The following is a 12,781-nucleotide window of genomic DNA, read 5'->3' on the forward strand; positions in this document are numbered from 1 at the left end:
TAGCTATGCACTTCCTCTTCTAACCACCACTGTATGTCATTGTGGGCAGTCCCTTCACCTTTGATTGACAGTATTTGAGCACCTCTGCTAGGGTTTGGTGTGCTTCTTGTATACTGTATTGGTTAATATTGTCAACTTGTCAAGATTTAGAATCACGCATGGGACAAGCCTCTGTGCATGTGTGTGAGAGTGTATCTTGAGTGGGTTAACTGAGGTGGGAAGATCCACCCTATAAGATGGAGGATGCAATGTGACCATCTGCCTCAAGTGCCTGCCTGCCATTGTGGCTGCTCTGCCAGGATGCACTAAACCCTTGAACTATGAATCCGAATAAGTGCTTTCTCCCCCAAGTGCTTTTATCAGGGTATTTTATTACAACAGTAGTAGGACTAAATAATACAAGTACCAGTATTATTTTCTTTCATTTTGTATGGAGGCTGGACCACAGTCAGAGTAACCTGAATTCCATCAGGCTAGACCCATACTCACAGGCATCACCCTGTCTCAGCCTCCCAGGTTCTTAGGTGTGCACCTCCATACCCAGCCTAATATTGTTTTCCTATCCATTACATCCCTTATGCCAGATGACACCTTGTTGATGACTTCTGAGTGCATGAACATGAGACATAAGACCAGAAGCCAGAATGTTGGCACAGTGTTGGGCACTCAGTGAAGTATCTGGTCACTGTCGGGACTGATGGTCAGAAGAGCTATGTTCTTCATCATATGGCCCAGGGTTAAGGGCAGGTTGATGGGAACTGGAGGGGAGAAGCCAGTGACCATGTATATGCCATGTTGCTCCTAGCTGTGTAGTTTAGGAAGCTGCCCACTTCCTTTGTGGCATCCTCATTCACAGGCTGGAGAAAAGTGCCTTCCTTTTATGTTGCTATTATTACCACCCAGGAGCCATTCTCCTCGGAGTTATATTCTCCTTCCTGCTCACCAGTGCTTTGCATGTTCCCAGGACCTGAACTGTCTTATCTCCAAATTCCACATCCCAGTGATGGCAGCTGGAGTCAAAGCTGGGAGTCCCCAGGGCAGTGATGGAACTCTAGAACCTCTGGAGACTGTCAGGCAGCAGGTACACCTTGTTTCCAAATCTCACACTATTCATATTGTCGAAAAGATGAGGTTGGAGTGAGCAGCTGCTTGGTCCAAATCACGGTAACTGCAGGAAGAAGAATGCCTAGCTGGGAGTGCGGATCTGTGGGCTTCTCCCAAGGTGCTCCCAATCTAAGGAAGAGGGAATTTATTGAGATTGTGATAGGGGGTAGGAACATACAGGGACCCAATATACCAAGGCCACTACTTGCCTTGATTTAGGCATTTACCAGCATGTTCTTAAGCGCCAGTCAGTTCGGGACTACAGAGGGGGAGAGAAAGATTGAATAAAGTTTGTAGTATACCCATTCAGGTGTTCTGAATTACACTCTCCCCACAAGGGAAGATCAGGATTCTCCTGCTTGGACTCTGCATCCTACAAGGCCCCCCCAGGCATCCTAAACACTGAAGCTACTACTTCAATCAACAAAGCAGAGCTCTGGGGCCTTTTATGACCTGTTTTGTGCTTCCATTCTAGGTGTATTCCTCCCTTTTCTGAATGGCTCCCCTAGAGCAAGAGATAAAGGATAATTACAAAAACCCTTGCTTAGATTGTTACCACCATACTTACGAATGAAGGTTTCCATTTCAGGAAAGATTTAATTTTTCTTTTGTTGTTCCGAGAATGGATCTCATGTAGCGCAGGTGTGTCTTGAGCTGGCTGAGGATGAAGGTAATCTTTAGGTTCTGATCCTCCAGCTTCCCGTTCTGGGTATAATACTACATCACAGTCCTGTGTGTGTGCACCATCACACTTTAGGTGAATGATGGGGACCAAGCCCTGGACCTGTGTGGTGCTAGGCTGGCACCCTTCCCATTTTGCTACATCTGAAGCACTGAATGCCATTTCGGAGCTCAGCATTTCTAAAATTAAGAAAGGAAAACAGAAGAAACTGAGTTAGCTGAACGAGTTGAATCAGAAAAAAGCAGGGTCATAAAGGTTTTGCTGCGTGGGGAAGTGACCGAACAGGCTCTGAGCTGCCTGGAGCCCAGGGAGGAGATGAGCAAGGGCTTGCCATTTCCGTCCAGGTTCACTGACCTGAGAAACACTGCATATTCTTCTCCACAGACTTTGACTTCTGGTAGAGCAGGTGAAGCTTTTCTTTAACACCTGGAGGAGTGTCCAACAGCTCAGAGGCAGACATCATCTTAGCCCTAGAGACAAGAGATTGTCGGCCAGAGAAGTCACGAGCAAGATGTTGTCTGAGGCCCTGTGAGGTGACAGACCGTCCCAGTATGGGTGATGCAAAGAAGTCTTTCCTAGACTCAAAGCTCTGGCACTGGTCCTCAACCTCAGCTGTACATCAGCATCACTGAACCACCGTTATAGAAATCACAATGAGTTTAAGTGGCAGCTTTAAAACTGAGTTTAGTCTTGCTATCAGAGTTCCCTGTGTCAAATTATACTATTTCTATTGAAAGAAAAAGAACAACAAAATGCTACTTCACTCCTATTAGAATGGCCATTATAACAGCAAAAACAAAAGAACAAATTATATGAGATACCTGCATACAAAGGGGTGTCACTTGGCAATTAAACACAGTGGGATTCTGAAACAGCTACAATGTGAAGGAGCCGTGAAAATGTGCAGAGTGAAAGTAAGTCAAAGGCTAAAGGACAAACATTGAATGATTCTGATAATATGGGGTATTTGGAACAATCAAACTAATAAGCAGGGAGAACAGACGAGTGGTTGCCAGGCAGCAAGGGAGGGAGGATGAGGAATTAGTGCTTAATGGTACACAGTTCCTATGTGGGAAGACAAAAAGGTTCTGGAGTTAGACGGTGCAAACAGGTGCACACCAATGTAGCCATATTAACATTAGTGAACTGCAGGCATAAAATAACTGAGATTTTATGGTATGCATATTTTTATGGAAAAATAACTTTTTAAACCCCACTAACCCCCAACTCTCAACCTCAACACTGAGACTCAGTTGGTGTGGCTGTGGCTTGGAAACCAGGACTTTGTAAAGTTCCTAAGTAACTCCTTTTCCAATTCACCTCTCTTTCCCCTGCCTGCTGGGCTTAATCCACCTTCAAATTGATCCCTAAGGACATCCCCACCCCCACCCCATCCCAAAGTGCTTGAGACCAGAGTTCTAAGAACCCTGTAGTAAAACAAATGGCATCCATTTGAGAGGTTTCTTAGGAAAGTACCACTTGAATACGGCAGGCCTGGGATAAATTCCTTCTCAGCAGTCCATTCCTGCCCTCCCCACTGCCCATACATTTTGTTCTTCCCACTCAAATCCAGGAATGACAGTCTCAGGAAGCTTTAGGAAACAGGAGTCCTGGGTTACAGACCCAGCTCCTTTGTAGGACTGTCTCATCCAAATGCTTTCTGCAAGACACCCAAGGGGACACCATGGGATCTCTCAGTACCTGTGCAAGGTGATTCCAATGTCCTAGGAGAGAAAAGAGGAAAGCTCTCTATTAACAGTCTCCAAGAGCTGTGACTCCCCAGCAGCAAGCTGCTCTCTGACTCCCAGTCCTAGGGTGCCAGTAAACAGGATTGTTTCTCCTTCATGGTAATTCTAATCACAAAGATGGAAGGAAGCCTTGCCTGAGCCCACAGTGCAACCACCCTCGAGTTCTTCTCTTTTCTTGGGTGATGCCAGGGGCATCCTACATGCTAAGACGTTCTGGGCTCCTGAGAGATCTCATCAAAAAGACACTGTGGGTCACTGAGACCAAGTCCCATTCCAGGCCTTAATGGCCATGCTTCCTGGCTTGGGGGTAGGATGTCAAGAGCCTAAGTCATGCCATTGCTCACAGAAGGCAGGCAAAGGCTAGGTACACTCACACTGACCTGCATGAGCTCCCACTCTGGCTGGTCTTTCTTGGCCTCTAGTTCTCCAATCAGCTCATCCAGTAGGGAAACCCGTGTGTAGTATGTCTCTCTGACCTTGCTGATGGTCTGGCTTAGCTCCTGTAGCCAGGTCACAAAGAGTTGCTCTTGCTTCTCCAGGAATTGGTATAGCTTCTCAAGTGAACATGAAATCTTCTGCTTCTGGGTTTCTGTTTGTTTCTGGGGAACATAGAATTGGGAGATGTGTGGGTGTGTGCTGTGTGCTGGAAGTATGTATCTAGGGATGCCCTCCAAGCTCATCTGATAGAGATGGATGAGAGGCAGGCTTTCTCAGTGTGGCATTTGAATGAGAATGGCTCCTATAAGGCTCATATATTTGAATGTTTGATCCACAGTTGGTGGAACTGTTGGGGAAGGATTAGAAGGTATGGTCTTTGGAAGAGGTATGTCACTGAAGTTGAGCTTTGAGGTTTCAGAAGCCCACAGCCTTTCCAATTTTCTTTCTCTGTCTCTCCCCATCTCCATCTCTGTCTCTTTTGTCTCTCTCTTCTCTCTTTGACCCTCTCTTTCTTGGCCTAATTCATATAGATTAGATGTAAGCTCTCAGCTACTGTTTCAGCACCAAGCCTGCCTGCCTGGTGCCATGCTTCTATCCATGATGCTCACAGACTCTAACCTTCTAGAACCATGAGCCCCCAGTTAAATGCTTTCTGTCATAAGTTGCCTTGGTCATGGTGTCTCTTCACAGCAATTTAAAGTTAACTATCTTAAGATTTAACTATTTTTATGTGAACAATATTTTGCCTGAATGCATGTGTATATGTACCACACATGTATCTGGTTCCCTCAGAAGTCAGAAGAGGGCATCAGATCCCCTGAAACTGGGATATGGGTGGCTGTGAGACACCAAGTAAGTGCTGTGAATTGAACTCCGGTCTTCTGCAAGAGCATCAAGTGCTCTCAACTGCTGAGCCATCTCTCTGGCCCCATCTTCACAGCAACTTAAATGTAACTAAGACTCTTGGCCTCTTATAGACATGGACTCCAGAATGGGGAGCAATCTGTGGAACTTCCCAGAACAGGCAGTATAAGAGGAGCTGACTCTTAGGAAAACCGATTGAGCATGGTACTATGTTCATCAGTTTTCCCTCCATAATTTCCACGCTGAAGTCCCCAGTACCTCAGAGTATGATCCTATCTGCAAGGATACTTGCAGATGTACTTGGATAACATGAGGTCATTCTAGAGTCAGTTGACATCCAGGCAATCTAGGAGTATATAACAAGATCTAGTCTCAAAAAGCCAAAAAGGGGGGCTTGGGATTTCACTCAAGGATAAAACCCTTTCCTAACAAGTACAAAGTCCTAAGTTCTGTCCCTAGAACTGAGGGAAAGGCTTCCAAGAGTCAATATAATTTTTATAAAATTTATAAATAAAAAGTAAATAATTATTCAATAATTAATTAAATAATATATAATTTTTAAAATTAAAAATATATATATATTATAATTCTAAGACAGGATCTTACTATGTAGCCCTGGCTGGCCTGGAACTTATAGACCAGGCTCTCTCAAACTTGTCACCTTCTTCTTGTCTCTGTCTCCTGAGTGCTAGGATTACAAGTATATGTCAATATTCCCAGTATTTTGGTGTGTGGGGGTCTAATGTAACACAGGCTGGTTTTGGACTTGCTATGTAGCTAATAGTGAACTTGAATTTATCCTCCTGCTTCTACCTTCCAAATGCCAAGGCTATAGGTATGTGCCACCATATCTAGTTTTTGTCATACTGGGGATGGAACTCAGGGCCTAATTGATTCTAGGCAGCTACTCTACCAACTGAGCTACATCTCTGGCTCCAATTATAATTATAAAAACAATCCAGAGAATTTTTCAAGTGACAGCTGCTATCTCTAGTTTCTATGACCTGTTTAATTGTAAGGAGAAAGTGAACAGGTCTTTAGAGATACCCTCCTCCCAGACAGGGAGCTACAAGGATGAGCTGACCTTAGGCCTTCCTACCATTGCCACTGAGAGTCAACAACAGGTGACCATCTCTGCTGCCTGGTGAATGGGAGCAGACCCTCAGGAACCTGTCTTCACTCTCAGTTCCCTCACGTTTTCTGCAGGTGTCAACGGGGGAGGACTGGCCCAGGGCCTCACCAGGAAGTCGTCTGTTTTCTTGTCTCCCTGTAGCCTGTGCTCCTCCACATATCCCCTCATCTCCCGCAGGCGCTCCAGCTGCTCCCGGATCTGCTCCTGGAGAAGAGTACTAGTTAAGGTGCTCCCACTTGACTTGCCATTTTTAACCTGTACCAATTCTAGAGGAAAGACTCAACTACTAGGAGCAGAGCCAGGCAAGGGGGAGCTGCAACTGAAAGCAAGAGATGGGGGTGCAGGTTCTAGGAAAGAAGAGGCATGAATTCATCACCAAGGGAAACAGAGCCATGCAAAGCACCGATGATCAATGAGGGAGAATACAGATTTCATACTGAAAGCCAATGCCCTTGGACTGCTGAACAATATAAGTTATCCATTCCTTCTTTGCCATCCCAGTTTATCTTGTGTTTTTACCATTTGGAGCCCAGGAATCCTGACTAATGCATCCCCATCCCAGAGGGGTTGGATAAAGAACACAAGGCCAATTCCCAGAGAGAGATGGGGCCAGGCAACGGAGCACCTCACCTTGTACTCTAGTGCAGCCTCCTCTATAGGGAGCACTCGACAACGGAGCACCTCACCTTGTACTCTAGTGCAGCCTCCTCTATAGGGAGCACTCGACAACGGAGCACCTCACCTTGTACTCTAGTGCAGCCTCCTCTATAGGGCGCACTCGATGTCCTTGATGCTCCAGGCTCAGCCTGCAGATGAGGCAGATGGGCTCCCTGTGGTCCTCACAGAAAAGCAGCTGCACCTGCTTCATGTGACGGGGGCACTGTGGTAGGGACTGGGGGCTCTGGGCTTCGCGGCTCTTTCTGTCAAGTAAACCTTGGCACTGAAAACATATGGAGCATCTGCCGGAGGCCTTGGGATCCCCAGGAGCAATGGAGCAGCTACAGGAACTTTGCACACAGGTATCACCACGCAGGACTCCTTCCTGGGTGTGGCAAAGAGGGCACGCAGCCTTGTCCTGTGACCTTCCTGGAGACACAACAGTGGAAAAATTTCCTCAATGGAAAACTCAAGATTCTTACAGGAGAGCAGTTATTCATAGGGCACACATATTCTCAGATCTGGCTACTTCCCAACATGCTCTTCTCTGACTTCCATCCAAACGAGGTTGTTACCAGGTTACTGAGGCTGAGGGTAAAACTTTCTGCTTTTCTGGGCCTGGCGTTCTTGCACATTTATTCTGTGAGATGCCTGTGACCCTTTGGTACAAATCCTATGCTTTCCCCTAGACACAGGTCTAGCCAGTCATATGAAAGAAAGCAAAACATGCTGACAGCATTTGCTTTCTTACATCAAACTATCACAGATTGCCCACAATTCAAGTCAGCTCCTGGGGCTGGTCACTGTGTGCCACATGTATTGACAGATCCTCACTCCTAGAAAAAAAAAAAAAAAAACTGGCCAGAGAGCATGGCAAGCATTTGGAACCTGTGTGCTAGGTGAATCCTCTGCTCCCATTCAAGGATCACAAATAAAAGCAAAGAAAGAGACTTTATAAAGCCAACGGGTGAATCTTACATCGAGGACAGAACAGTTCTGCAAGTTCTGCTCCAAGGCTACGGGCAGTCTCTCTAATATGTCAGAAGTGAGAAGAGACGCAAAAGAAGTAGAAACACACCCTCCATTAGCTCTTCCTTCCTTCTCCCTCCCTGGCCCAGGAATTTACCTCACAAGCAAAATCATAATGTCCCATAAGAAACCATTCTCATGACAGAATCAATAGTTCACCTAGAGGGCTGCTCTTTCCAGCTCACTCCAAATGGAAATTCTCAGCCTCCTGTGCTATTACCAGAAGTCATTTGATCAAATTCTAGTCAAAGGGAAGTGAGCAAGGACAGACAGCTTCTAGAAACATTTAAAAATCTTCTTTGTATCATGATGTCTCCTTTGACCCTCTATACCCCCTACTCCCTTCTCTACATCATGATGTCCCCTTTGACCTTCCATACTCATGAGTGGAACCAGGCAAGGTTATGAAAAGAAGAAGAAGAAGAAGAAGAAGAAGAAGAAGAAGAAGAAGAAGAAGAAGAAGAAGAAGAAGAAGAAGAAGAAGAAGAAGGAGGAGGAGGAGGAGGAGGAGGAGGAGGAGGAGGAGGAGGAGGAGGAGGGGGACGGGGAGGGGGAGAAGGAGAAGGAGAAGAAGAAGGAGAAGAAGAACTTGAGACGGAAAGACAGCTCAGCAAGTCTTAGTTGCGGTCACACAAACGTAAGTCATTTGTGTGAAAGAGGAACAAGCTGTGTTGTTCACCTAAACTGGTGGTTTCTGACTCTCACAGACAAACATAATCCTGATGACTAATTTCCCAGTAAGAGAGTTTTGGTCAACATCTTTTCCCTGCCCAGAGAAAGGTGATTAGTGGAATCTCTGGCCCAAGACCTACCCTGTGGGGTCACTGTGAGAAAGCAATATTGTAACCCTTTCCTCTCTACATTCTTAACCTAGCCTGTGCTTCTCTATACAAGAACATCTGAGGGCTCAAGCACTAACCGAAATGTGATGCAACCTGTAGTGCAAGATGTGTAAATGTGCATTTTTCTGGGCCTGCATCACATTTTCTTAAGACCTGAGGGAGGGTACCTTCACAAGCGGCCTGTCCTAAGGATGCTGAGTCTTCTGAAGTTTTAGCTGGTTTTTCACATAGTGACAAAGGCACTTCTGGATCAGAGAGTATGCTGCCAGCTGTCTCTCCCGAGGACTCTGTTGTTTCTGGACTCCCATTTCCATTTTCTGTCCATGATGTAGTGCATCTCTCCTCCCCAATCAACGATGTTTTGGAAGACATGTTTCTGGATGTTTTTTCATCCAGCACCATGGAATGCTCTGGAATCCCTGTGCCCTTTTCTAAAGCCCCTGTAGTCCTTCCATTCAGAGTAGCTGTTCTCATGCGAATGAGACTCCCATTTCTTGTTTCCTCTTCAGTGGGAAGAGCTTCTGAATTTGGGGGTTCGCCTTCTCTTGAATAAGTGGTAATTTCAAGACTCCTGGGCCGCTTCTTTCCTGAAGGCAAATACACATACACTTCGGCTTTCTTGCTTTCTCTCCTCCCTGGGGCATTGTTGTAAAGTCCTTGAAGCCTCCCTGCAGAGCTGACATTCCTGCGGAGCTGGGCACTTGCTGTGCTCTCCTTATCCCCTGGGGACTGGGTGCCCTGGGTTCTCCTATAGAGAGGCGCTGTGCTCCTGGTCCATGGCTTGGTCTGTGAGTCCAGGCTCTCAGGGCCCCTCTGATCCTTCCTTTTGGTCAGTGACTTCTTCTGGGGTCCCTTCCCCACTTCAGCCTGGCTGGGTGGCAGGGTGTCTGATCCATCATGGTTTTGCTGTGTCCCATCACCTTCAGGGACATCTGATACCTTCACACTCTTGGCTTTATTCTCTGCAGAAGACTGGACAGAACCACCAACTCTATTTTCTTCAATCAAATGTTCTAGAAAGACAATAAGATACAGTCATGAAGCTGTGCTATATTCAAGGCTGGGGTTGGAGGAAGGGAGAAACTCCTTAGAAGTTACTAAAAGCAAAGAACTGAACATTCTAGACAACAGATGTCCATTACACAGAACCGTAAAATACATAGTAAATAAAAACTGGGTTACTGTTATAGATGCATGCATGACTATAGCTGTAACATTTGACTTATAAAGCAAAGCAAATAGGAAGGGATGAAAGCAACCAGCTCAGTAAGTAAAGCCACTTGCCAACAAGCTCAGCCTCCAGAACCACAGAGGAAAGAATCAATTCCTTCAAGTTGTCCTCTGACTTTTATGCCAGGGCACACTAACACTCACTTACATATGCAGACAGACACAAAATACATAAGCAAAGTAAAATTAAAATAGGAGCCTGGAGAGACAGAGAGGTGGCTCAGCAGTTCAAAGCAATGGGAGCTCTTCTATAGCCCCCAGATTCAGTTCCCAGAATCCACACAGTAGCTCACAACCATCTGTAACTCCAAATCCAGGGAATCGGATTCCCTCTTCTGGCTTTTGTGGACATCAAGATTGCAAGTGGTGCACACACATATCCAGACAAAACACCCACACACATAAAATTAATTTAAAAAGGAACATATAGAAATGAATCATTTTCAATCATAGCACAAACTGAGGAAAACCTCAGGTCATAAAGGTAAACGTAGATGGTATTTGAAAACAAGTTAAGGGAACTGGAGAGATAGAGCTCTTCCAGAGGTCCTGAGTTCAACTCTCAGCAACCACATGGATGGTGTCTTACAACCATCTGTAATGAGATCTGATGCCCTCTTCTGGTGTGTCTGAAGAGAGCAATGGTGTTCTCATATACATAAAATAAATAAATAAATCTTTAAATTAATTAATTAATTAATTTTTAAAAAGAAAGGAAACTCGTTGGAACAGGTGTGGTGGTGTAGTTTCTAACCTCAGACACAGAGACAGGAGCATCTCTAGAGTTTGAAGCAAGTCTAGTCTATATAGTGAGGCCCTGTCTAGAAATCAAAGCCAAAAAATAACAAAAACAAAAACAGCAAGCAAACTTGCCTGCAATTTCAGGATATTGACAGATAAGGTTTAATTTCAAAGTCTACATAATGAAGATAACCCATGATTAACAACTTAAGTTTTCATTTGAAGAAACCTTTCATTAAAAGCAAAGAATGTTTAAATATCCTTGTAAAGTATCCCAAAGAAGAACTCTAAATTGAAATTGGATGGTTAATGAGATTCTCAGACATGTTAGTATGGTTGAATTTCAAGCCTTTTCTGCCAACCTGATGTTAGTCTGGGCTTGATTATTAGTTGAAAACATGGAGTAAAGACTTCTCTAGGTTTTGCTCCATTCGTGATCCACCTGTCCTGAGTCTCACCCACAGCTGAAATATCAGTTTTTATTATTAATGTCTTTGAGGGGGGAGCCTGGGAGCTTCACTAAACAGGTTACAAGGGCCAGAGAGAAGGATGAGGCATGCTAGATTCACACTGCTCGGACTGAAGTGGACAGGGGCTTTCTAACCCTTAGCTAGTAAGCTTGTGTCCGAGCATTCCTCCCCTCCGCCACCAGTAGCTAGCATCCATCCCCACTGGGAAGAGGCTTGGCTACTTACCTGTGCCTGTGGCTTTGCGAAGCTCCTCTGCTAGTTGGCGCTGGTTGGTGGCCCGCAGGATCTGCACGGTCAGTCTTACAGCATACTCCTCCCCGTAGTAGGTTATCAGAAGGCTGGCCAGCTTTACTGGCCTGGCCATCTGCATATGGCCCCGGGGGATCCTAGAGTGGCCCTTCTCCAGGCTGGTGTTCTGTAGCTTGAACTTGAACTTCTCAAAGTCATAGGGCAGCAGCTCCTCCAGGGTGTTTAGCAGATGATCACCAAGGGTCTTGGCCATGGTGCGGGCCAGGAGGGACTGCAGCCAGCTATGTGGCTTCTGGAAGACGATAATGACCTCTCTTCCTGCAACTTGAGAACAAGCAAGAAATAGCTTGTGAAATAACGGACAAGGCACAGGAAGCACATCAGCTTTGGTGGGAACTGAGAGTAAAAATGAGGGCGTGTCCAGGGTCTAGCCTACTGCATGCTTTCTTTGAGGATTCAGAGTCTTTTCCAATGGGGAGGTCTCCACCTTGCCAGCCTATGTCCTGGTTAAACAACAGGCAGGCCAGACTCTAAGGGTAGCTCTGGGATTGACAGCCAGACCTTCCAGCTGCTCCTGAGCTCTTGCTCGCTCTCAGGACCGTAGGCCGTGGAAGAGGGAGATGATCTTACGTGGAGTTAGCCCCCTCTGGCCAACTGCTCTCTTTGGACTCTTGAGGTTTATAAACCTGCAGGGCCAATGGCCGGTGAAGGAACAAACAGCAAATAATCCCTATAGGCTTTGCCTGGGTCTTCTCAAGAAAGCAGAAGCCAGAAAGGCACTGCAATGCATGTCCAGTCTGTCTGGTCCATGTCTAGTCTATCCAGCAGCGTAAAGTGTTCAGACGGGACCTGCGGACCACCTTTGTTGCCAGCATTCTCATGCATCTATTCCCACAGCCAACTTGGCCCTGGCTTCCTAGGTCCACTAACTGTTTCTGTGCTAAATTTTCTGTGGTCTCCTTTACTTTTGTCTTAACCATTGGAGAACAAATAAAAAGCATTATTATCTATCATTCTAAACACCCTAGATATCTGTGAAGGCTGATGTTGATTGCCAATCTGACATGCTTGGGAAGAGGGAACCTCAATTGAAAAACTGCTTCCATCAGAATGGCCTGTAGGCATGTATGTGGGGCTTTTTCCTGATTGATATCCAATAAAGTAGTGCCACGCCCACTGGGGGTGATACCATCCTAAGCAGGTGGCTTTGGCATATACAATAAATGTGACTGAATCCAGGTGGTGCTAGAGGCACACACCTCTCAGCACTTGAGAGGCAGAGGCAGGTGGATTTCTGTGAGTTGGAGGGCAGCCTGGTCCAAAAAGTGAGTTCCAGAACAGCCAGGGCTGTTACATAGAAAAACCCTGTCTTGGAAAAAATAGAAAGAAAGGCAGAGAGAGAGAGAGAGAGAGAGAGAGAGAGAGAGAGAGAGAGAGAGAGAGAGAGAGAGAGAATGTGAGCCTAAGAGCGAGCCAATCAGTGCTCCGCCAGCATTTCTGCCTCAAGCTCTTGCTTTATTTCCTGTCTTGGCTTCCTTTGACCATGCATTGTACCTGGAAGATGAAACAAACCGTTTCCTTCCCAAATTGCTTTT

The 12,781-nt window shown here is 45.8% G+C and overlaps 1 protein-coding gene across 3 annotated transcripts; it reads right to left on the reverse strand.

Annotated features, from left to right (window-relative positions):
* Positions 1 to 495: 495 nt before the first annotated feature.
* Mefv (MEFV innate immunity regulator, pyrin) lies at positions 496 to 11,439 on the reverse strand. Of its 3 annotated transcripts, XM_021185368.2 has the most exons (10): positions 11,163 to 11,439; positions 8,664 to 9,509; positions 6,711 to 7,054; positions 6,077 to 6,172; positions 3,915 to 4,133; positions 3,488 to 3,510; positions 2,141 to 2,256; positions 1,673 to 1,965; positions 1,332 to 1,363; positions 496 to 1,168 (listed from the first exon to the last, which is right to left on the reverse strand). In XM_021185368.2, the coding sequence occupies exons 1-10, from the start codon at positions 11,437 to 11,439 to the stop codon at positions 1,111 to 1,113; spliced, it is 2,304 nt and encodes a 767-aa protein (XP_021041027.1). In that variant the 3' UTR covers positions 496 to 1,110. The 3 variants fall into 3 exon arrangements, with proteins under 3 accessions (XP_021041027.1, XP_021041026.1, XP_085688307.1); XM_021185367.2 differs by lacking the exon at positions 1,332 to 1,363 and having other exon boundaries at positions 496 to 1,233; positions 8,574 to 9,509; XM_085832181.1 differs by lacking the exon at positions 496 to 1,168 and having other exon boundaries at positions 1,328 to 1,363; positions 8,574 to 9,509.
* Positions 11,440 to 12,781: the final 1,342 nt, after the last annotated feature.

This window comes from Mus caroli, unplaced genomic scaffold, assembly GCF_978045245.1.
Source record: "Mus caroli unplaced genomic scaffold, Mus_caroli_1 scaffold_17, whole genome shotgun sequence".
Taxonomy (NCBI): domain Eukaryota; kingdom Metazoa; phylum Chordata; class Mammalia; order Rodentia; family Muridae; genus Mus; species Mus caroli.